The 24,250-nt window shown below is 35.8% G+C and overlaps 1 protein-coding gene across 2 annotated transcripts in view; it reads left to right on the top strand.

Moving 5' to 3' along the window:
• Positions 1–24,250, top strand: part of SNTG1 (syntrophin gamma 1) — a 296,161-nt gene that overhangs the window by 5,679 nt on the left and 266,232 nt on the right. For both annotated transcript variants that reach the window (XM_045789165.1, XM_045789163.1), the window contains exon 2: positions 1,504–1,638. In XM_045789165.1, coding sequence (XP_045645121.1) covers positions 1,504–1,638 — 135 coding nt within the window. The remainder of the gene's footprint in view (positions 1–1,503; positions 1,639–24,250) is intronic.

Genomic DNA, 24,250 nt, shown 5'->3' with positions numbered 1-24,250 from the left:
GATCTATATTAAGGAAAATATCATTTGCCTTTGTTGAAATATTTTTGTCCTCTAGATATATCCACTTGAGTTATGCTCTAGAATAGATTAATCGACACAATTTAGTGAGTGCCTGCTGTGCGCCAGTTTCATAAAGGAGGAAAGAACACCATCCTTGCTCCTGGAAAAAACTTGTTTTTCCCTCAAAGATAAGATAACCTTTACAAAATAATTACAGACTAATATAAGACCATAGTGAGAGAGAGTATAATGGTATGTATTAGCACATGGGATAAAGCAGTTTACAGAAAGAATTATCTTTAGAGGCATGAGTATCTTAGTATGTTCCCATTTACATTATGAAGCATTCTTTTAAAGAAACAAACTCCTAGCAATCCATTTGCAAATTTATATTCCAAGAGAAAACCTGGTATTATTGCCTGGAATTTTATGCTCATTAAATACTAAGGATAAATATATATTTCTATGTACTAATCCTTTTATCCTAATTAAGAGTGGCTTAATAATTATTAAATGAAAATGTAATTGCCAAACTGGTCATTGTTCCTATGGACTTTTTGGTGCAGAATGCAGCTAGCGATTATTTTTTGTCTCAAAAAAATGTCCTTTTGTATTTCTGACAAATGGGAACCTTAAGTGCACTTGCTAGGGAGGATATTTCTATGTATCTGGGTGAATATTATACACTGACATGCTTCAGAAGTGATGGGATTGGTGGGTTTCTTCAATGATCACTGAGATGCTAGTGTAAAGCTGTGTAGTATGAATTCAGCAGTCTTTCACAGGCTGTTTTTATAATTCCCCAAAATATGTGAAGCAAAAACAATAGCTTGGGAATCACAGATCTTGGGTCCTATGCCGGACTCTGTTTTTTATTAACTGTACTAATTCAAGCAGTTCACGTCCCCCCTTTATCCCCATTTTCTCATCTGTACAGTGTGTGTGTGTGTGTGTGTGTGTGTGTGTGTGTGTGTGTGTGTGTGGCAACTAGGAATGACAAAATTGTGGAGGATAGAAAAGATGCTAAGTAGGTATGGTTTCAGATTCAAAATTCTATGATAGAGACAGAACGCCGATTAGTGGTTGCCTCGGGTTTGGGAGGGGAGTGGGGTGAAAAAACATTGTCTTATACATCCTAAAGGGTTGAATTGATAGAATGTGAATTGTATCTCAATAAACCTGTTACCAAAAATCTTATATTTAGATTATAAGTATTAAACAAAACTTTCATTATTTTTCAAATATAGTGTATAAACTATACTCTTTACTCTCCTAATCTTACTCAGATTTTCTGACAAATCTCTGTTACCTGAGGACTACTTCACATGAAATGGTTAACCTTGTCTCTGCATCTATATTAAATATTACATTCCAGATTCATCAGTGGATTTTCCTTAGCTCTCAAACGCTATTCATCATGTTTTGCTGTGAATAGGCCACAAAATTATATTCTATAACCTAAGTGTACTTTTTTTCTCTGTTTTGTTCTTTTCTTGCCTGAAGACAAAGACAGGGATTTGTTTGCTGCAGGATGGTAATCAGGAGCCTTTCAAAGTCCGGCTGCACCTAGCCAAAGATATTTTGATGATCCAGGAACAGGATGTGATATGTGTGTCTGGTGAGCCTTTCTATTCTGGTGTAAGTAGCTTTCCTTCTGCTGAATTTTTTTTGTTGTTAATAAAAATGTTCATTCACAGAGAATTCATAATATATTTTTCTTTTACTTTTAGAGCATAGTCAATCCTCTTGCATGTAATTTTTGTTGACACTATTAAGGAAGCAGTGTCCTTGTATAACTACCAAACCCAGGTCCATAGCCACCCATTAGGGCCCAACCCCACACATTAGGGCATCTCATTGACTCCCAGTTGTTAAGTGGCTGCAGTGACACTTGTATTATCTGATCTTGAGAAAATGCATTCTACCTTTTCATACAGAGGACTATCTGAGAACAGTGCAGGGCAGTTTTTCCTGCCCCAGTCTTACCTTCCATCACATTTGACTTTTGGAGGTGGTACAAAGGTGGAGCCCAGTGCTTTGCATTTGAGAAGCATGAGGCTTTAAGTGGCAGTCACTGGACTCAATGTCATTGGTTTTCCCCAGGGGATTGTGCATGAATGATTCCCTGATAGAGTTATGCCCAAATGTCATAGCATGTTCTGTCTAATGCCCTAACTGGTTGGCATATTTCCCTGCTGCTAATCCAGCCTCAGAAAGAGCCATGAATTATCACTCAAAACTCATTGGTCTGCTTATGAGCCCTGAAGTACAGCTGTGGAAGACATCTTTAGGTGAAATTAGATTATATTTGACAAAACAATTTTAGCATTAAAGAGGACAACTTTTAGAATTTCTTGTTTATTATATAATAACATTAAAGACATTAACAGTGTTTCCAATGTGATCTCAGAAGAAAATTACAGCAAATAGCAAACAGTCCACTTCCTGGATTCCCCAGACATCTATAGCTATTTAGCACAAAGATTTAATTTGTAGCTTATTAACAGACTTACCTTGGAGTATTTTGTTGGTGGTGAATAATGCTGAACTTGAGTTTCCACCTCACTTCTCACCAACATCCTATGGGAGTCACACCAGGTCCTAAATCAGTAGGCCCTTGCTAACTAAAGATAATGGACATTTTGCAGACTGTTAACTATTCTTTTGTCACAGACCATTTAAATCATCCCGAGTCATGGGTCTGGCTGTCAAAGCTGATTAAATTGTTCCTATCCAGTGCCCATTCTTCCTTTTTGTTAATAAAGGAATAGCAGTCAATGGTTGACTTATTCCCTCCCACTCTTTTTCCCTCCTTCTTCCTTCCTCTTTTTCTTTCTTTCTTCCTTTCTTTCTTTCTTTCTTCCTTTCTTTCTTTCTTTCTTTCTCTTTCTTTCTTTCTTTCTTTCTTTCTTTCTTTCTTTCTTTCTTTTTCTTTCTTTCTTTCTTCTTTCTCACTTCTTTTCTTTTTCCCTTCCCTCCTTTCCTCTTCTTCCTGCTCCTCCTTCTTCTCTCCCCCACCTCTCTTTCTCTCTCTTTTCAGTGAAACAATATGATTCATATAACTCTCTGGAATGAGTATATTACACAAATTCTAGATCAGTAAAGTGTTACAATTTGTAAAATTCAGTCTCTCAATACTGAAATAATGTTACTGATTTTAAACTATGTAGTCAAAATAGTTAATACACAAAACCCTAATCTCTCTTTTGAAAACTGGGAAGAACTTGACAGAATTAAGGAGAAATATCCTATGATAATGTCAACAAATGCAAAAAAAAATGACAAAATTTGACATTTATAAGAAACACTTTCAGAAAAGTCTGCATAAGATGGAAGGAACTCCCTTAATTCAATAAGCCTCTAATGAACACTTCTCTCTAACATTATAGTTTATATTGAAGATACTGTCTGAGGTTGTAAGAAAGTCAAGGATCATCACTTGCTTCATTTTTACTCAATATTGTTTTTGTTGTACAACAAGTCAGGAAATGGGTATAAATGGCAGAACAACTGGAAAAGAAGACGTAAACAGCTCTATTTTAGATGTCATGATGGTGTACATAGAAACCCCTAAGAAATGTACAAAAAACAGAATAACATACAAATTCAGCAAGGTTGCTGGAAATAAGGACAGTGTCCAAAGTTAATTGTATTTCCATAATTTGCAACAAACAAAATAAAAATGGAATCCACAATACATCAACTGAATAATGCACTCAGGAATAAATTTAACAAAATATGTACAAAGGTTTTACCTTGAAAACTATAGAACTGTGATAAGTGAAATGAAAATAAACAAATAAATGGAGAAATGTAGCTAGGTCATTAATTAAAGACTAAATATTGTTAAGTTTTCAAATCTTCCTAAAAACCCAATATCAGTTAAAATCCCCAAAAAGTTTTTGTAGACCATGACAAGTTGATTCTAAGATTTACATGAAAATACAGCACAAACAATCTTTAATAACTAGAACAAAGTTGGAGTGTTTATTCTTCCTAGTATCAGAACTCACTATAAGATTGCCAAAATGAATGCAATGTGATATTGTCACAAGTACAGGCACATGAATCAAATGGAACATTATAAAAAGACCAGACACAGACCCACACTTATATGGCCAATTGCTTTTTTTATTGTGGTAAACTATACATAACATAAAATTTACCATTTTAACCATATTTAAGTGTACAGTTCAGTGACATTGCGCATATTCACATTGCTGTGAACTTATCACTGCTATCCACGTCCAAAATTATCATTATCCCATACTAAAACTCTGTACCCATTAAATAATACTCCCCCATGTCACCTCCCCTCAGCCCTTGATAACCTTTATTCTACTTTCTGCCTCTATGTATTGACTTGTAAGTGGAATCACACAACATTCATCCTTTTGTGTCTGGTTTATTTCATTTAGTGTAATTTGTCAAAGTTGCTATAACATGTATCAGAATTTCCTTCCTTTATAAGACTGAATAATATTCTCTCCACATGTATATATCATATTTTGTTTATCTTGTTAATCCACTCAACCAACGGTGTACAGTTGGGTTGTTTTCACTTTTTGGCCCTTTAGAATAATGCTAATATGAACATGGGAGCACAGATATGTGAGTCACTATTTTTCATTCTTTTGTGTATGCTCCCAGAAGTAGAATTGCTGGATGAAATGGTAATTCTGTGGCAGTTTTTTTGTTTAATCTCTTATCAGATATGTGATTTGCAAATAATTTTCTCCCAACCTATAGGTTGCCTTTTTATTCTCTCGTTTCCTTTGATGCACAAAGATGTTAATTTTGATGAAGTTCAGTTTGTCTATTTTTCTTTTGTTGACTGTACTTTTGGTGTTATATCTAAGAAATCATTGCCAGATCCAATGTCATGAAGATTTTCCCCTGTATTTTCTTCTGAGAGTCCCTAGTTTCAGTTCTTACATGTACATCATATGTATTGATTCATTTCTAATTATTTCTTGCATATGGAGTTAGGTCCAGCTTCATTCTTTTGTAGGTGGGTATCCAGTTTTCCTGATAGCATTGCATCTTGGTACCCTTGTCAGATCATTTCACCACGTACCCAAGGGTTTATTTCCGAGCTCTCTATCTATAGCATTGGTCTGTCTGTTTTTATGTTGGTACCATATTGTTTTGATTACTTTAGCTTTGTGGTAAATGTTGAAATCAGGAAGCTTGTACCTTCCAGCTTTGTTCTTTCTCAAGAATGTTTTGGCTACATAGAGTTCCTTGAGATTCCACATAAATTTTAGGATGGATTTTTCTATTTTCATAAAAAATGACATTATAGCACTGAATTAGTAGCTAGCTTTGGGTAATATTACCATTTCAACAGTATTGAGCTTTCTAATCCATGTACACAGGATGTCTTTTTCACTTATTTAATTTCTTTCAGTAATGTATTATGGTTTTTAGTGTATGTATTTCATCTTCTTGTCAGTTAATCTCCCTAAGTTTTTTATACTATAAGTTTTTTTATTTTATTACTATTATTTTATTATTATATATATTATTTTATTATTATTTTTTATTATTTATATGCTATTATAAATGGAGTTGTTTTCTTAATTTTCTTTTGTTTGTTCAGCTGATTTTTGTGTATTCACTTGGTGCTTTGCTGCTTTGCTGAACTTTTTTTTTTTAGTTCTAATGGCTCTGTGTGTGTGTGTATATCTGTGTAATCTTTAGGTTTTCTGTGTATAAGATCATGTCATCTGATAATTTTACAGATATAATTTTACTTTTTTCCTTCCAATTTGGATATCTTTTATGTCTTTTTCTTGCCTAATTTCTCTAAGACTTCTATTACTATGTTTAACAGAGGTGGTGAGAATAGACATCCTTGCTTTCAAGCTTAGAGAAAAAGCTTTAAGTCCACCTTACTGTAGGTTTTTCCAGTCTTACCTGTAGGTTTTTCATATATGGCCTTTACTATTTTGAGGTAGTTTTCTTCTAAGATTTTTGAGTGTTAAAGGGTGTTGAATTTGCCAAATGCTTTTTCTGCATCAATTGATATGATTATGTGTGTGTGTGTGCGCACATGTGTGTGTGTTTCCTTCATTCTGTTAAAATGGTATATTACAATGATTGAATTTCATGTATTGGATCATCCTTGTATTCCAGAAATAAATCTCACATGGTCAGATATATAATATTTTTTTAATATTGCTGCTGAGTTCAGCTTGCTAGTATTTTGTTGAGGATTTTTGCATCAGAGTTCATAAGGGCCTATAGTTTCTTTTCTTTGAATCTTTTTCTGGTTTTGGTATCAAGGTAATATTACCCTCAATGGATGAGTTAAGATGTTTTCCCTCCTCTTCAATTTTTTGTAAGAGTTTGAGAAGAATTGGTATTATTTCTTATTTAAATGTTTGGAAGAATTGACTAGTGATATTAGCAGGTCCAAGACTTTTCTTTGTTGGAAGGTTTTTGATTACTGATTTAATCTCTTTATTAGTGTTATATCTATTCGGATTTTCTATTTCTTCATGGTTCAGTGTGAGTAGGTTTTGTGCTTTTAGGAATTTGCCCATTTCATCAAGGCTATCCAGTTAATTCTTCATTCTCTCTTTGGATTTTTCAAAATTTCTATCAAGTTGATAGTAATGTCCTCACCTTTTTTCCCCCTGATTTTAGTCATTTCTTTAGTCTTTAATATTCTTTTTTTCTTTTTTTCTTAGCCAATTTAGGTAAACAGTTATGATTTTGTCAAAAGAACAAACTTATTTCATTGATTTTCTCTATTGCTTTTCTATTCTTTGTTTTATGTATCTCAGTTCTAATCATTATTATTTCCTTTCTTCTGCTAGCTTTATGTTTAGTTTGTTTTTTCTTTGTCTATTTTCTTAAGTGGTTAAGTTAGGTTGTTGCTTTACGATCTCTTTTAATGTAAACTTTATAGCTAAAGGTTCCCTTCTTCTCATTGTTTTCACTGCATCTCGACATTTTGATATGTTATACTTTCATTTCCATTCATGTTCTATTTTCCCTTGTGATTTCTCCTTTTCCCCTTGGGTGCTTAAAAGTATCTTAATGTCCAGAAATTTGTGAATTTTCACTTCGCCTTCTGTTAATGATTTCTAACTTCATCCTGTTGATACTTTGTATATCTGCCTTCTAAAATCTAAGACTTAATTTGTGGCCTAACATATGACGTATCCTAGAAAGTGTACCACATACACTTGAGAATGCTAGCCTTTCAATGGGCTATACTGTCCTGTTTGTATGCCTTGTGATTTTTTGTTGAAAACTGGACATTTGACTCTTGCAGTGTGGTCGCTCTGGAAATCAAATTCTTCCTTTTCCCCCGGGTTTGCAGCTTTTATTTGTTTTTTAGTCTTTAATTTTTACAGGTCATCCCTATGCCAGGGATTAGCCTAAAGTATCAACTTGAGGTCTTCTCAGAGTTTGCCTGAGCCTATGTCTTTCCCTGGGCATGCATTGTGACTTTGTAAATTTTCCCATATATGTACAGTTTCTTTGAGTATCTTAATTCTTAAGTGTTTGGCTCCCAGAAGAGGAAATAAGGATAAATGAAGAAAAGAAAGGCTCTGGCTCTTTAAATCCCCTGGAAGTTGCTTCAGCCCATGGGAGTTGCAACAATGGCAACTTGCTGTCTCTACACCTCTGCAATCAAAAGTAGATATCAGTGATCATCAGAACTAGAATCCCCAATATTTAGAGTAGAGAGTCCCCATTGCCCACCCTGTTTCCAGTAAGCCAAGTGTAAGATGCTCCAGGAACAGGTAAACAGCTGTCTGTCTCTGGCCTGGTGGGGGATGGGTAGTCACCATGGTTCTGAGAGCAGAAATTGACCTAAATTAGCCATGATTTACCATCCAAAACTTCTCCTGAGAGTTGCAATCTTTACAATGGACTCCAGAATTCAAAAATAATTACAGCAGACAGATCCTACCAGTGTAATTATCTGGGTGGAAAGAAGGATTCTTGGTGCTTCCTATTCCCCCATCTTCTTTAATGGTCAGTTGTCAAACCAGTTCAAAGGGGAATAAAAATCTTTTCAGTAAGTAATGCTAGAACAGCTCAATAAATATATGGAAAGGTAAGATTACACCTGACTCCTACTTCATATGAATTACAAATATTTTGATATTGATCTTACTATAAAATGTAAAACTAAAAGAAATAAGTTTCCAGGAAAAAAAATAGGAAATTGTTTTGTGTTTAAGGGTAGACAAAGATTTTTTTAGGATGAAACAGTACTAATAAAATAAAAAAGAATGGTAATGTGAACTTCATCAACATTTTTAAACAATTGAAATTTTAAAAATCCCTTATAAGAAAATGAAATGGCAAACCCCAGATTAGGAGAAAATATTCCCATTTGACACAGAGCTTGTGTCTAGTATATCTAAAGAACTATCACAAATTTTTAAAAAGGTACAAACAACCCAATTAAAGAAAACAAACAACAACTGAGCAAAAGACCACAAAATAAGATATGCAACTGACTAAGGAGAGCATAAAAAGATGTTCTAATTTATCAGTCATCCAGGAATTGCAGATCAGATTAAAATTCCATAATATACAACTTCATACCCATTATAATGGCTTAAAAAGAGACTTGGCAAAGATGTGGTTCATTTAGAAATCTCATGCATTAGAGTACCAATTGAGCAACCGCTTTGGAAAACTATTTGGCAGTTTCTTATAAAGTTAAACATAAACCTACCCTAAACTAAAAAAATCCTTCTCCTTGGGATGTACCCAAGAGTAATGAAAATAAGTGTTCACAAAAAGACTTGTACAAGAATATGCAAGTTGTGAACTAAAACAAGTTGTGAACTGATGAATGAATTCTGACACATTCTTAAAGTGGATTTCTATTCATTTATTCCTCCAATAAAGAAATAAATAAGGGATTTTCAGTTTCTGGTTCTACATATAGGAGCTTGAAAGTCACCACTTGGTCATAACAAGTAAAATCTAAACAGACCGGAAAGCCATCAGCTATCCTTGGATCCATAATGGGGGGGGGGGGGCACAGAGCAAACTGCCACCCCTGAGACTGGTTAGACAAGACAGGGAAATACAGGGAGTCACAGCTTACCACATCAGAGCCCACCCACAGAAACCACTGTGGCCACCAGTGCTAGAGTAGGAAAGCCAGAACTGTAATTGAATTGCTGGAGGCTCGGTGTGGACAAGTCTGAGAGTCAAAAATGCAAGGGGACTTCTGGTTTCTGGTTCTGCTTTTAGGGAACTTGGAAGTAAGTCATCACTCCTTCCTCAAAAATATAAAGTTGAACAGACTGACAAATCACCAACTCTTGAATTCATAAGGAGAAAACAGGGCAAACCTCTGCCCTTAGGATTGGAGAGACAGAAAGTTGAATACAGAGAGCTGCTGCTAACCAGAGCAAAGACGCAATAGCAGACAGTGGGAATCAGTCTTCTGGTAGGAGGATCAGAACTGTAATTGAAGAATTGCTAGCCACTCAGTGTGGGCAATATGAGAATTAAAAACTCCACGAGTACCCAGTCATAGGGGCCCCACAATGGTGTGAAATTTACCTGTAGGAGTTTGACCAGTTTTCACAGTAAAAATTGGAAAAAGTCCTCTCAGGGAACACCTGAGAGAAAATGGAACCATTTTGGAAATAAGCCAGAGCACTCTGTTCTTCTTACCAATGCCTGCCCTCAGAGGTAGCTAGTTAATCAGAGCTTAAACTACTTGGGTATTTTCAGACCCTAACTGACCTGAGGAAGGGAAATACCCAACTCCAGCACCAACTCCAGTACACTGTAGCCATCCTCTCAAACTCAAGGGGGTAGGAATAAACTGAGAAGCACTTGTGAGGTTCACAGTCCATAAACACAGGCTTATTAAAAGACTGAGACCTAATCATAGGACTATAGAATGCTTCTCATCCCCTGACACTGCACCACCACATTATTAAAGGCCTATTGGCAGTAGTTCCTTTTACCTAGTACATCATGAGAAGCTACCAAGAGAATATTACAAGGAATACCAAGAAGATTACAAAACACACACACAAATTTTGGAAAGACAGAACAAACATCAGAACCAGACATGTCAGAAATGCTGGAATTATCAGATCAGAAATTTAAAATGACTGTTGTTAACATACTAATGGCTCTACAGAATAAAATAGACAGCAAAAGAAAGACAGGAGTAATATAAGCAGAGAGCTGGAAATCCTAAGAAAGGACCAAAAAAATTCTAGATATAAAAACATGGTAACAGAAATGGTGAATGCCTTTTATGGGCTCATTAGTTGACTGGACATGGCAGAGGACAGAATCTCTGAGAATCAATGGAAGCTTCAAAAACTGAAAAGTTAAGAGGACAAAGACTGAAAATAACAGAACACAATATCCAAGGATTGTGGAACAGCTACGAAAGGTGTAACACATGTACAATGGGAATATCAGAAACAGAAGAAAGAGAAAAAGGAAGAAATATTTGAAGCAATGATGACTGAAAATTTCCCCATATTTATGTCTGACACCAAACTACAGATGCAGAAATCTTGGAGAACAGCAGCAGAATAAATGCTAAAAACCTACACCTAAGTGTGTAAATTACAGAAAAGCAAAGATAAAGAAAAAAATACCCAAAAAGCCAGAAGAAAAAACACACCTTGCCTATAGAGTGGAGTTTGGATTTACAACTGTCTTCCCCCATGGAAACCAGGCAAGCAGGAAGAGAGTGGAGTGAAATATTTGAAGTGTTGAGAGGAAAAAGTCTCCAACCTAGAATTCTGTACCCTGCAAAATTATTTTCCAGAAGTGGAAGAAACAAAGAATTTCTCGAACAAATACTGAAGGGATTTGTTGGCAGTAAATCTGCCTTTCAAGAAATGATGAAAGAAGCTCTTTAGGGAGGAAGAAAATCATATAGGTCAAAAACATGGATCTTCGTAAAGAAAGGAAGAGCAACAAAGAATAAATAAGTGAAAGAAAAACAAAACCTTTTTTTATTCTTAATTGACATAACAGATAACAATTTGTTCAAAATAATAAGAGCAAAAATGTGGTTTTTTTTATTATGTTATGTTAGTCACCATACAGTGCATCATTAGTTTTTGATGTAGTGTTCCATGGTTCATTGTTTGCGTATAACACCCAGTGCTCCATGTAATACGTGCCCTCCTTACTACCCATCACCAGGCTAACCCATCCCTCCAACCCCCTCCCCTCTAAAATCCTCAGTTTGTTTCCTGGAGTCGGTAGTCTCTCATGGTTTGTCTCCCCTTCTGTTTTTGATTATGTATGTTTATGAATACTACATATATGCTTATGCATGCCTATTATAAGTGAAATGACTGACAGAAATTAGACAAGGTAAGGGAGAGCCGGATGAACATTATTTGGTTATTATAAGGTACTCATACTACCTGTGAAGCAGTGTAGTGTTATTTGAATGTGGATTTGGATTACGTGCAAGTATATATTGCAAACTTTTGGCCAACTAGTAAAAAAGGTAAAAAAAGGAAGTATAACTGATATGTTAAGAAAAGAGAGAAAACAGAATCATACAAAACACTCAATTTAAACAACAAAGGGCAGAAAAAGTGTGGAAGACAAAAATAGGATAAAAAACAGGGCAACAAATTGAAACAACAACAAATATGGTAGCCGTTACTCCAACTATATCAATAATCACCATAAAATCAATGGTTTAATATATCAGTTAAAAGACAGAGATTGTCAGAGTGGATCAAAAATCCAGACCCAATTACATGCTGTCTACAATAAATCCATCTTAAAAGACACATACAGATTAAAATTAAATAGGCTGAGAAAAATATGCTGAAACTATAAGCTATCTTTAATGAATACAGATGTAAAATTCTCAGCAAAATATTCACAGATCAAATCCAGCCATGTCTAAAAAGAATTGTACACCAAGACCAAATGGGATTTATCCCAGGTATGCACATCTGGTTCATCATTCAAAAATCAATCAATGCACTCCATGACATCAGTAGGCTAAAGAAGAAAAAAAAAATTTCTAATGGGAGAATCCTAGGAGGGAAGCCCATCCCTCCTTGGCACACTGTTAAAAACAGATCCCATCTCCTTTCCAATACATAACTCACTACTAGGCCAAATGAATTTGGCCAGGGAAAACATCTTGTATCTACTGCTGTTTAGATAACCCATTTTCCCTCTCACAAAATCACTGGAACTTATGAGGTCCCAGTCCTTTCCTTCTGAAATTAGCTGCAACTACTAAACAGGTATTACCTATGTGCACCTTCGTAGGCACCAGCAGGGTCTAGAGTGTGCTCAGCCACTGTATTTCAGAAATCTCAAAATCAGGGGTCACTAGGCCCTATCTTCAAGGACACAGCAATATTTCAGGTCTATATGTTCATCTCACCCTTTGGTGGATCCTCCCAGAAGGTGGAGGAGACTGTGCCAGTGCTACTGGGACCTGCCTCTACTCCTGTGGTGCACTGCTTCCTACACAATGGTAGTTCCTTCCCAGCCACTGGCCACTCGTGGGCTCAGGGCTTTTTCCGTCTGTGGCAGTGCAGTAGCGTGTGCACCAGGCAAGGAAAATGCTGGGAATTGTCTCCCCAGAGGCAGCCCTCAACCAATGACCAGCAAGAGCTGGAGGGTGAGCATCAACTTCTTCAATTTTGGGTGGGTACTTTGAGGGACATTCCAAATCCCAGTAGGACAAGACCAGCTACACAAAGCAGTAACCTGCTCAAAAACACTCCTTGCATTGGCCTCATTTTCTTCTGCTCTCCAACACCCTTTCCTTCATCTGAGAGCATTTCCTGGGACCCATCCCAAATGAAATTCTACCTTCTATATCTACATCTAGGGGAAACCAACCTACGAAAAAGAATGTAGTGCCCTATGCTCTCAGACTTAACCAATTGTTCTTTGGGAAAACTCTGTCTGGTTTTTAAAACCTCCCACTGCCAAAGGCCCTTAGACACCTCTGTGTTGAAAACCAGACCCTCTTTGAATGTGACCTTCACAACGTACAGTCTTTGTGCTCTCTCCACAATGGTAGCTTGACTCTTCACTTAAGATGAGTTTGGGAGGGTGGGGGATCTGGGCTGAGGTACTCATCCAACTTTTACAACAGAACTGAGCCACAGACTGGGGCAAAGGGAAAGGCACCTTGGCAAATGACACTTTTATTCTGGTTATATGCATGAAATTCAGCAAAATGTTGATCATTTGGAAAGTTTGGAAATGTTTTCAATTATCAGTGACAAAGAAGTAAAGCACAGATATCTCACAGTTACTGTGACTTCTACCAGCAAACAGGCTAGATTTTTGTCCCAGGGCTTTATATTAGCTACTTTTCTGGAACATTCTATGATTTGTTCACACATTATATGATTGAAGTTTTAGCATTGAGTTCTTATCAGTTAAGGCCTATTCCATCTGTGATAATTTGGAAACAGTAGAAAAATGCCAACAGCAATTACTCAAGATCTTTAGATGCAGATAGGACAGTGACTGCTGATCAGAATGATACATAGTGCTTGTCAGGTAGATATGTTGAAGCTTCAGTTAGCATAAAAGAAAGTGATCATCTTCCTTTGTGCTCAGAAATCACTCAGTCCCTGTCACCCTGTGAATGATCTACCACTCAAGTCAGAGATGGCTGTGGTTGACCTAGTGATATTATGCCCTCCAGTGTTGTCCTGAAGGAAAAGCAAATTTAGCCTATGAGAGTTTTAAATATTGACGAAAAATTTTCAGAAAGCCATTGAGGCTGAAATCAACATGAGATAGCTACATATTTCATTAGAAGATGCCAGTTTCAAATGTGTAGCCATCAGAAGGTAGAAAGTGTTGGACATTAAATCCTAGACATGATAGAACTACCAGATAGTGATATAGCATCAATATCGAGTAGCCCCCCATCCCATGGGGGGATACAGTCTAAGAGCCCCAGTGGATGCCTGAAACCATAGATAGTACCAAACCTTATATAAATTGTGTTTTTTCCTATACATGCATACTTATGGTAGAGTTTAATTTATAAATTGGGCACAGTCAGAGATTAACAACTGATAATAAAGTAGAATAATTATAACAACATCCTGTAATAAAAGTAATGCAGATGTGGTCTCTCTCTCTCTCTCTTTCAAAATATCTTATTATACAGCACTCACCCTTCTTTTTGCGATGATGTGGGATAATCAAATGCCTATGTGATGAGATGAAGTGAGGTGAAGGATGTAGGCATGTGATGTAGTGGTAGGCTGCTATTGACCTTCTGATGACACATCAGAAGGAAGATCATTTGCTTTCTGACCGCAGCTGACCCTGGGTAACTGAAACTGCAGAAAGCAAAACCTTGGGTAAGGCAGGGATTCAGGCAGGGCGGGGGAGGCGCTACTATAATCAGTACCTTAGCAGAGTTCTAATGGGCATCATTAGAATTTAGATCAACAAAACAAAACAACTTCTTTTAGTTGTGCTTGTGGGAGAAACATGGAATTAGTAATCCCACTGGCGAAACCATAATTTCCTGAAGGTAGCATTCAGAGAAGTTAACAGCTACCTTTAGCCTTGGAGTTAGTGCTGACTCCCACAGGGGATGTGACAGGATGCAGAGCAGTCTGGGTGAGCTTCATTACCTGTGGAAAAGTTGATCAGAGGAAAGATTGCAGCTAGATTAGATAGTGTGCTCACTGGTGGTAGATTCTTATTAGGTCACCAAGGACAGATGGTGTGTGTAGCCTCAGATCATTTTTTCCCCCACATCAAAGAGCCATTCAATGCAGAGATCAGAATCTGTGCACACATAAACACACAACATAAAAATTATATTTTTCAAACTTTTATTTTTTATTTATTTTTTTAAAGATTTATTTATTTTAGAGAGGGGGGGGCAGAAGGAGAGGGAGAGAGAATCCCAAGCAGACTCTGTGCCGAGCACAGAGCCCAGTCTGGGGCTGGATCTCTCGACCCTGAGATCAGGACCTGAGCTGAAACCAAAAGTCAGAAGCTTAACTGACTATGCCACTTGGGGACCCCTAATTTTCAAACTTTTAAGAAGTGGTCTGGAATGACAACAATTACCTACTAGAACATGCTATAAAATTTGATCTAAGTATATACACGATTTTCCCAAGTCAGTTTTACAGGTAAAAGGGGTCACTGGTAAGTAAATTTAACACAGAAGCTATTGGTGTAATTCTGACCCCTTTTAAATTTATGTGTATGAATAAAATAATGGAGGGTATTTATTTCTGTTTCTCCTTTTTGACCTGTTCTTTTTTGGGGAGACAGCCATTCCAAGTAAGATTAGAAAGGGGGGTTTGAATATTTCTCAAAATTAAAAAATAGGTAAACAATTATGCTTTATATAGCCATGATTTTGTAGTAGAAGGACATACAAAGTCCTGACCTTCCAAACTAGACCATCTTTTTCTTTTATTGTTATAGAACTTGATAAATTAATATGACAGTGCTGGAAAACTTTCTCTTGTGAAGTTTTCGTTTTTTGACACTGATGTTCGTAAATCTCCCAGGGCGTAAGCTGCAAGAGATATGGCAGCTGTGGAAGAGAGGATTGTGTTTCAAGTAAAAACATTGTCTCTAGACCTATGATGATGTAAACAGCTCTAATTGATCAGGGACAACTACAATGATGTGGGTAATAACAGCAGTGAAGTTTGTGATTACTAGCAGCCCCTTTGATCATGACAGAGTAGGTGCAGTGGGAGATTTTGGTGTTAGTTGAAGAATGTTCCAAATGAAAAAAAAAAAATGAATGATAGCATTTACCACAAGAAAAATAATAGCCCTGGTAGATGTATATTTTATAAACAGAGTTAATTTTTCTCATGACATCATTATTAATGATACAATGCATATTAAGAACATGATGTTAACATGCTCTGTTAAATGCAGATTTTTAAGGGCATTTATCTATTGTGTACTGTTAAGTTTTATTTTACCCTTAAAGCAATTTTAACATGTTTTTTTTTCTTACACATAAAACAAATCTATTGGCAAGTCTTTAATATTTCATTTTTAAGACCAAAATATAATTTATTTATCGCATTACTTTTGCAGCTTTATTGCCATCGAGTCTGTAAGAAACATCCAAATGACACTAGAATATATTATATTGATGGCATGCATAATTACTGAAATATAAGTATGTAAGAATAACAAACACCCATATAAACAAAGCATGGATGTTGGAATGAGGTTAGTTCTAGGCAAGATTTTTCCAGTTACTGGTTTAGTATTTCAGTTTCCTTATATATAAGTGAGGAAAACAAGATTTGCCTCATTTCCTTATGTGTAAATCATATAAATGAGGATAATAGTATTTACTTCATTGAGTAATTATGAGGATTAAATAAGTTAATGCATGTAACACAGGCAATACAGTCCCTTGCACATAGTAAGGACTTAAAAAATAATATTTTCATTAACAAAGAATGTAATTAAGGAAACATATCTTAAATATTAGGCAGAATGTTGCAAGATATAAATGGAGAGCAGAACTTCTACTCAAAGGCGAAGTTTGTGCAAAATTAATAAGCTATGAAAAAGCATGTAGTAAGCAAGGATTGTGAGTCATGGGACAATTTGCTGATGGGATGGAGTGGGGCAGGATTTAAGGTAAGGTGCAAACCCATAGGAAAAGTAGCTGTAGTGTTGCCATTATTGAAGAGAGGAACATGAGAAGAATCAGATTTCAGAGAGGAGTAAGATAAAAGTTGAATTTGAAGCATACTCAGCAAAAATTGCTCATAAAAACTCCATTAGGATCAGCCTCAGAGGATGATACAGGGGTATAAAGTACAAAGCAAACAAATAAAACCATTTGTTGATCTCACACACTTGGAGATAATTGGAGTTTCCACTGGACCTGCTTATATTTCTATTTCTGCCTAATATGACATTTATTGCAATTCTCTGTTGACATATTTTCTGCCACCAAAAGACTATCAGTTCCTGGAGGGCAGGGAGTTTGTTTTAGTCATTTTAGGGATCCTCGCACTTACAAAGTACCAATCTTGAATAGTATTTGATGGGAGTTTTAGTGAGAGAATGAGCTCAAGATAGTGAACAGGAGAGGAGACATATTGTTCAAACTATTATAGTCTGACCCCAGCCTTTTCCCCTTAGGCCTGTTTCAGAGATTGGTAAAGCCTGAAGCCAGATCAGAATAGTTTGAGCAGCATATGAAAAGTAACTTACTGACACTTGTTCTTCAAGAGAAAGATGGTGATTACAAGTGAGTACATAGAGTAAGGAAAAAACCCAAAGTTTCTCTCCTTTAACTTTTTTTTTTCACTCTGTGAGAGTTGAACATGTCACTTGACTAAGGAGAAGCCAGTGGAGTAGACTTATGGAGATACAAGGGAGAAGGGGATAAAGATTAGCTTCAGGATCATTAATTAGAATGACTTATTTAGGAAGAACGGCAACAAAGCCACAGCTTCTCATTCTAACATGTGGGCAACCCTTCTCTGAGCATTTCATAGCAGTGATGATGTGCAGAACATATCGCTGGACTTGAGGCAAAGTAGGAGCAAAGTAAAGGAGACAAGGGGGGTACCTGGGTGGCTCAGTCATTAAGCGTCTGCCTTCGACTCAGGTCATGATCCCAGAGTCCTGGGATCGAGCCCCGCATCGGGCTCCCTGCTCAGCGGGAAGCCTGCTTCTCTCTCTCCCACTCCCCCTGCTTGTGTTCCCTCACTCGTTGTCTCTTTCTCTGTCAAATAAATAAATAAATAAAATCTTTTAAAAAAAAGGAGACAAGGGATATGGCAACAATACAATATACTGATTAGATATCAGATTGGAGAAGAAGATATAGAATACCTTTGGACCAATTGGAGACATGTAAATATGGACCATATATTAGATGATATTATGGTGGCAGGCTTAAATTGGGCTTGATGATGATATTGGAAAGATACATTCAGAAAAAGAATATGTCCTTGTTCTTCGAAAAAATATATAGGAAAATTAAGGGGTCAAGTGTTAAGATGTCTGTAACTCACAAACGCTTCAGCAAAAATAATACCTAAATCAGTATCTAGAAAAAAAAGAGTATCTGTAAATGTGGCAAATAAAAACATCTTGTTAATTTTAAATTAAGAGTCTGGGGACGCCTGAGTGGCTCAGTCAGTTAAGCATCTGCCTTCAGCTCAGGTCATGATCCCAGGGTCCTGGAATTGAGCCCTGCATCAGGCTCCCTGCTCAGTGGGGAGTCTGCTTCTCCCTCTGCCTCTGCCCCTCTCCTGCCCCTTGTGCTCTCTCTCTTTTGCTCTATGTCAAATAAATAAATAAAATCTTAAAAAAAAAAAAAGAGTCTAAAGGTGCACATTAGCCATTCTTGCAATGTGTTATAGATTTGATTTTTTCAAAATGGAAACTGTGGAAAGATGACTATCTACTATCATTTTAAAGTATAAAATTATAGTATAATATTTCCAAAGCTGAACTAAGAATGTATGTCAGATCTATAATTTTTAAAAACAGAACTGAAATTGGCTTATTAAAACAACAATGATTTATTTGCTTATCAGTTATATTGTTCCTACTTATAACCTTTCATATACAAAATATATACCATACTTAATAAATTAATTTTTATAACATCATTTGTATTTGAAAAGCAGGAAGGATCTGGCCACTCATGTGTCCATCAACAGCTTAAGAAGTAGAATGTTACTCATACCCCCAACGTTTCCCTCACTGGTACCTTTCTCCCCCTCCCACAGAGAAAAACTGATTTGCATTTTATAATCCTGTTAATGTTCTTTTCTTTTTAATAATTATTATGTTATGTTAGTCACCATACAGTACATCCTTAGTTTTTGATATAATGTTCCATGATTCATTGTTTACGTATAACACCCAGTGCTCCATGCAATACGTGCCCTCCTTAATACCCATAACAGACTTATCCTAGTCCCCAACCGCCTCCCCTCTGAAGCTCTCAGTTTGTTTCCCAGAGTCCATAGTCTCTCGTGGTTCATTCCCCCTTCTGTTTCCCCCCCCTTCATTCTTCCCTTCCTTCTCCTACTGATCTTCCTACTATTTCTTATGTTCCATAAATGAGAGAAATATGATAATTGTCTTTCTCTGCTTGACTTATTTCACATAGCATAATCTCCTCCTGTCCTGTCCATGTTGCTGCAAATGTTGGATAATCGTTCTTTCTGATGGCTGAGTAATAGTCCATTGTATATATGGACCACATCTTCTTAATCCAGTCATCTGTTGAAGGGCATCTCGGCTCCTTCCACAATTTAGCTATTGTGGACAATGCTGCTATGAACATTGGGGTGCATATGGCCCTTCTCTTCACTACGTCTGTATCTTTGGGGTAAATACCCAGTAGTGCAATGGCTGGATCACAGGGTAGTTCTAATAACCCTGTTAATGTTCTTTATTTATTACATACAAATGTTCTAAATCTATCCCTAAGCTTTATCTACATATATGGATCATATATGTGTATGTATATAGATGGACGATAGATATTTAAAATTTTTTAGTGTTTATTTTTCTTCATCTTAAAAGAACGTTAACATTTTTGCTTTATTTTGTTATATTTTGCTCCCACCACTCTGAGGTTGAGTTGGAGTTTTGGAAAGTCTGCCATCTATCTAATTATGCTTTCTTTGTAGGGAATCTGTCCCTTCTTCTGTGCTTTGAAGGTTTAGGAATCCCTGTCTGTGGTGATCTCCAGTTTCACTCTGAGTATCTATGAGGATTTCTTTTTGCTGTGGAGTCATAGGGACTCTTGAATATAAGGGTTTATGATTTTTTTCAATTCTAAAGAATTATCGGCAATTATTATTATTTTTTAAAGTATGCATATTTCCCCATCTCTCTGTTATTTCCCCTCGGTAATATTTTTTAGAGGGGTGTTAGATCATCTCCCTTGATTCTTCATTCTCTTATTTTCTTACATTTTACTGTTTGTCTCTCTGGAGCACTGACAGTAACTCTTCAGTGTACTTTCACTTCACTAACTCTCTGGTTAGATTCACTCTTTGTTTAAACTATTTATTGAAATTCTGATTCTGGCAGTTATTTTTTGTTTGTTTCTAAAAGTTCTATTCGATCCCATTTTGTATTTGCCACATAATATTTATATCACTGTCATTCATTTGATATCTCTTCCTGTTCTAGTAATCATTTTAAGAATCTTACCTAGGTGGTGTGCTTGGAATTCTAGTACCTGCAGTGTTTGCAGATCATAATATGTTATTTGTTCCTTGTTTGTTCGTTTGTTATTCTGCTGACTCATTCATCGTGCTCTATTTCCTCCTGTGATTTTTCACTGGGAGCTCAAGTTTTTGGGCACTCTGGGTATTTCTTGGGGTTCAGCTCTATAATGTATCACAAATACAGAATTTTCATTTGCATTTGCTTTTGCCAGGTGCTCAAGGATACTAGCAAGGAGATACCCTTTCAACTAAATTCTGTATTGGGATTTGAGGTTACACGGGTAGTGTAAACCTCATCTCAAACCCACCTGTAGGGCAATAATATTCAGAAATTCTCAGGAGAATTAGTTTTTAATTCTTTCATCCAGAGCCAAATTCAAAATGAACAAGTTTTCTACTATAGCCCTTTGGGTGGTAGAAATGTTTTTCATGCTTACACACTATTACAATGCCACTTCTCACCTTGCCTAGGTCCTGCCAGTAGCATGCCCAGGATGAATGCAATCAGGGCCACTGCTTGTGCAGAGCCTTCTAACCCCTTGATTGACACTTCACTATCATTCTGACAACTGAGAATTTTTTTCCTCTTCCCTTATCTCCCTGGCTATGCTTTGGCATTATTTTTTGTTTACCCATCATTTTTTGTATGCTGTCCTGGAGAAAGATTTTAGTATGTTTGACTCAAAGGAATGCCAGATCTAAGATTAGTTTTGCGTGTGTGCGTGTGTGCGTGTGTGTGTGTGTGTGTGTGTGTGTGTGTGTTTTATGGTGGAAATCTATTGGCTTTGAAATCAAGCAGACCCAGCTTGTAATCTCAGCCTCACCACTTGCTATCTTTGTGACCCTATGTGAGTTAATTACCTTCTCTGAATCTTGGTTCCCATGAGTGAAAAATTTATATAATTTACATAATTCACTGCGACAGCATTAAATGAGATTGCATTACCTTGGAGGCTGCTAGAGATGAAAAATAAAAGTTGGTTCTCTTCTTCCCACTTTCTGTTTTTCAACTATTTACTTGTGTTTGTCTCAGTTCCAAAACTTTATCTGAGGTCATAATTGATTCCTAAAACAATGAACAAACTACTGACCAGGATATTTGTTGCTTTCTCTATTTCTCTTTGCCTATAATTTTGAATGATTATCCTGGATGAACAATTTGAACAATTTAAGCAGTAGCTTTTCTGTATAAAGTTAGAAAACAAAACTTGTCACCTCAAAAGGAATGTTCTGTGAGTGAATGAATGATTTTTAAATGCAAAGGAGTTTCATTATTATTGCTTCAAACCAAAGTGTTCTTAATATGATATTGTTAAAAAAGAGCCTAGGGATATTCTAAAGATTATAGATTTATGACAGTTATATTGCTTCCATAGAACTTTATTTTAATTAAACATGTAATACTTCAATAAGAGTGAGCAGAGATTGATAGGCTAACATTTGGATTGTTTTGGAAATGAAGAATAATATAAACGAGGTGAAATGAAATAAGTCATACTGTGAAAACAAGGTCCAAATAATTTATGTAATTGCTATCCTACATGACTTAGCATAATAGTGAAGTTTTTTATTAAAATTGTCATTTTTGTTAATGGAATATTTACTATTTTTCTCCCTTAGAACTGATTTCTGTTGTTTTTTTATCACAGACAGAAATTTAATGTTTAAAAAATATGTTTTTTTCCCCTCCACATCACACTGGAGAGGTACAAGAGGAGGTTTTGCGGAAAGTCAGGATTTTCACTTCAGCCCATAGAGCCTCTCTTCACTATAATGTTGGCTGAAAACTCTCAGGGAGCTGTAGTGAGACATTCCTGTGCCTCCAGCCATGGACTTGTCTGTGGAGGCCTGAAGAGCAGCTGGAATTTCACCTATGACCAGCAGTAACAAAGAAATTCTCACCTTGAATGAGAAAAGACAATCAACAGATGCTAACCCTGAAATGATACAGATGTTACAGTTATCTAACAAGTATTATAAAGTAGCTGTCATAAAAGTGCTTCATGTTTGTTACAAACAGGATTGAAACAAATGAGAAAACAAAGTCCTAGCAAAAATGGAAATTGTAGAACTGGAAATACAATTGAAATAAAAACTCAGTGGATGGGCTCAACAGCAGAATGGAGAAGATAGAGAAAACATTAATCAACTTGAAGATAGAAAAATAGAAATTACCCTTTCTGAACAAAAGAGAGAAATTGGACTGAAAAAATGAAACAGAACAAAACAAAACAAAACAAGGGACCCATGGGACTCTAACAAAATGTCTAACATATATTTCGTCAGAGTCCCAGGAAAAGAGAAAGAGGTCAGAGCTCAAAGAGTGTTTGAAGAAATACTCGATGAAAACCTCCCAAATTTTGTAAAATATGTAACACTACACATTCAAGGAGGGCAGATCTCAAAAGGATAAACCCAAGAAACCCATGTCAAGACACATCATAGCCAAATCCTGAAAACTAAAGACCAAAAAAAAAAAAAAAAAATCTTAAAAGCAGAAAGAAACAAGTTAACACTATAGAAATAGGGAGGAAATAATCTGCAAATGACAGCAGTTTTCTGCTAGAAGAAAGTGGCAAAGTATTCCAATGGTTAAAAAGAAGCAAATGTCAACCCAGATTTCTATGTATGTCAAAAATATTCTTCAGTAATCAAGGAGAAACTGATACACTATCAGAAGCAAGAAAACTAAGAAAAATGATTACCAACAGAAATATTCTAAAGAATGACTAAAAAGGACTTTATAAGCAGAAAGTAAATGAAGAGGAAAGAAACTGAAATAACACAAAGGAAAAAAGAACAGTGGAAAGAGTAAAAATATGGGAAATACATTTCCTTCTATTGAGTTTTCTAAATGATGGATGAAGGTTCAAGCAAGAATTATAGCACTGTCTAATGTGGTTCTCAGTGGTCATAGAGGACATATTAAAGGCAATTATATTAGAAATAAAACAAGGTAAAGGGACATAAATGAAGATAGGTTTTCTTCATCTCCTTTACACTGGTAAAATATTGGTACCAGGAAACTGATATTACGTATACCCAATGCACTGCCTACTTAGGGTACAAGCACTAAATATGTTATACAGAGACACACTCAAAAAGCACTATACATAAATCAAAATGTAATTCTAAAAAATATACACATATCTACAGGAAAGCAGCAAAAGAGAGGGGAGAAATGAAGAACAGAGAGAACATAGACATTACAAAATAAAATAAAATGCCAGAATTAACATATCAATTATTAGATTAAATTAAATCTATTATATTTTATTGGTCAAAACTTACAAATTAAAAGGTGGAGATTAGAAGTGTGAATTTAAAAAACAAAGTAAGTCCATTATGTGCTCTCTGTAAGACTTATATTGAGTAAAATGATATAAATAAGTTGAAAATAAAATTATGAAAAATGATATAAAGATATACCATTAATGAAACTGTTAATTGAAAAAAGCAGACTTCAGAAAAAGTAGATAGTAGTATCATATTGTGTGGACCTTGGAAGCAAAAAAATTATGAGGGGCAAAGGAATACATTACATAATAACAAAAGGATCAACTTATCAGAAATGTATAGCAATCTTCAGTGTGTATGAATCAAAGAAAAGAACTGCATAATACATGAATCAAAGAGTGATAGAATGAAAGGAGAAATAGAGAACTCCACAGTTATATTTAGAGACTTTGACATCCTCTCTCAAAAATTGATAGGCCAACTCAACAATATATTTGAACTCAATAATGCCATTGACCAACCAGATCTAATGAACATTTACAGAACATAGAGCATATTATGTATGTGTCTAAAGCATGAACAGAGAAGATTTATCAAGATAGAACACACTGGGAGCCATAAAACATATGTCAAGAAATGTAAAAGAATTGAAATAGAAAGTGTGTTCTTTGAGTATAATTGAATCAAACTAGAAATCAAAACCAGAAAGAAGGTAATTGCCAAACACTGGTAAACTAATCAGTGCAATTATAGACAGTGAATCAAATAAAATGCCTCAAGATAAATTTAAAAATGCATTGAATTGAGTGAAATACAGCATA

This window comes from Ursus americanus, chromosome 9 (genome assembly GCF_024610735.1).
Source record: "Ursus americanus isolate L20-20 chromosome 9, mUrsAme1.1.p, whole genome shotgun sequence".
NCBI classification, from domain to species: domain Eukaryota; kingdom Metazoa; phylum Chordata; class Mammalia; order Carnivora; family Ursidae; genus Ursus; species Ursus americanus.
This window is presented reverse-complemented; position numbering and strand designations above follow the sequence as displayed.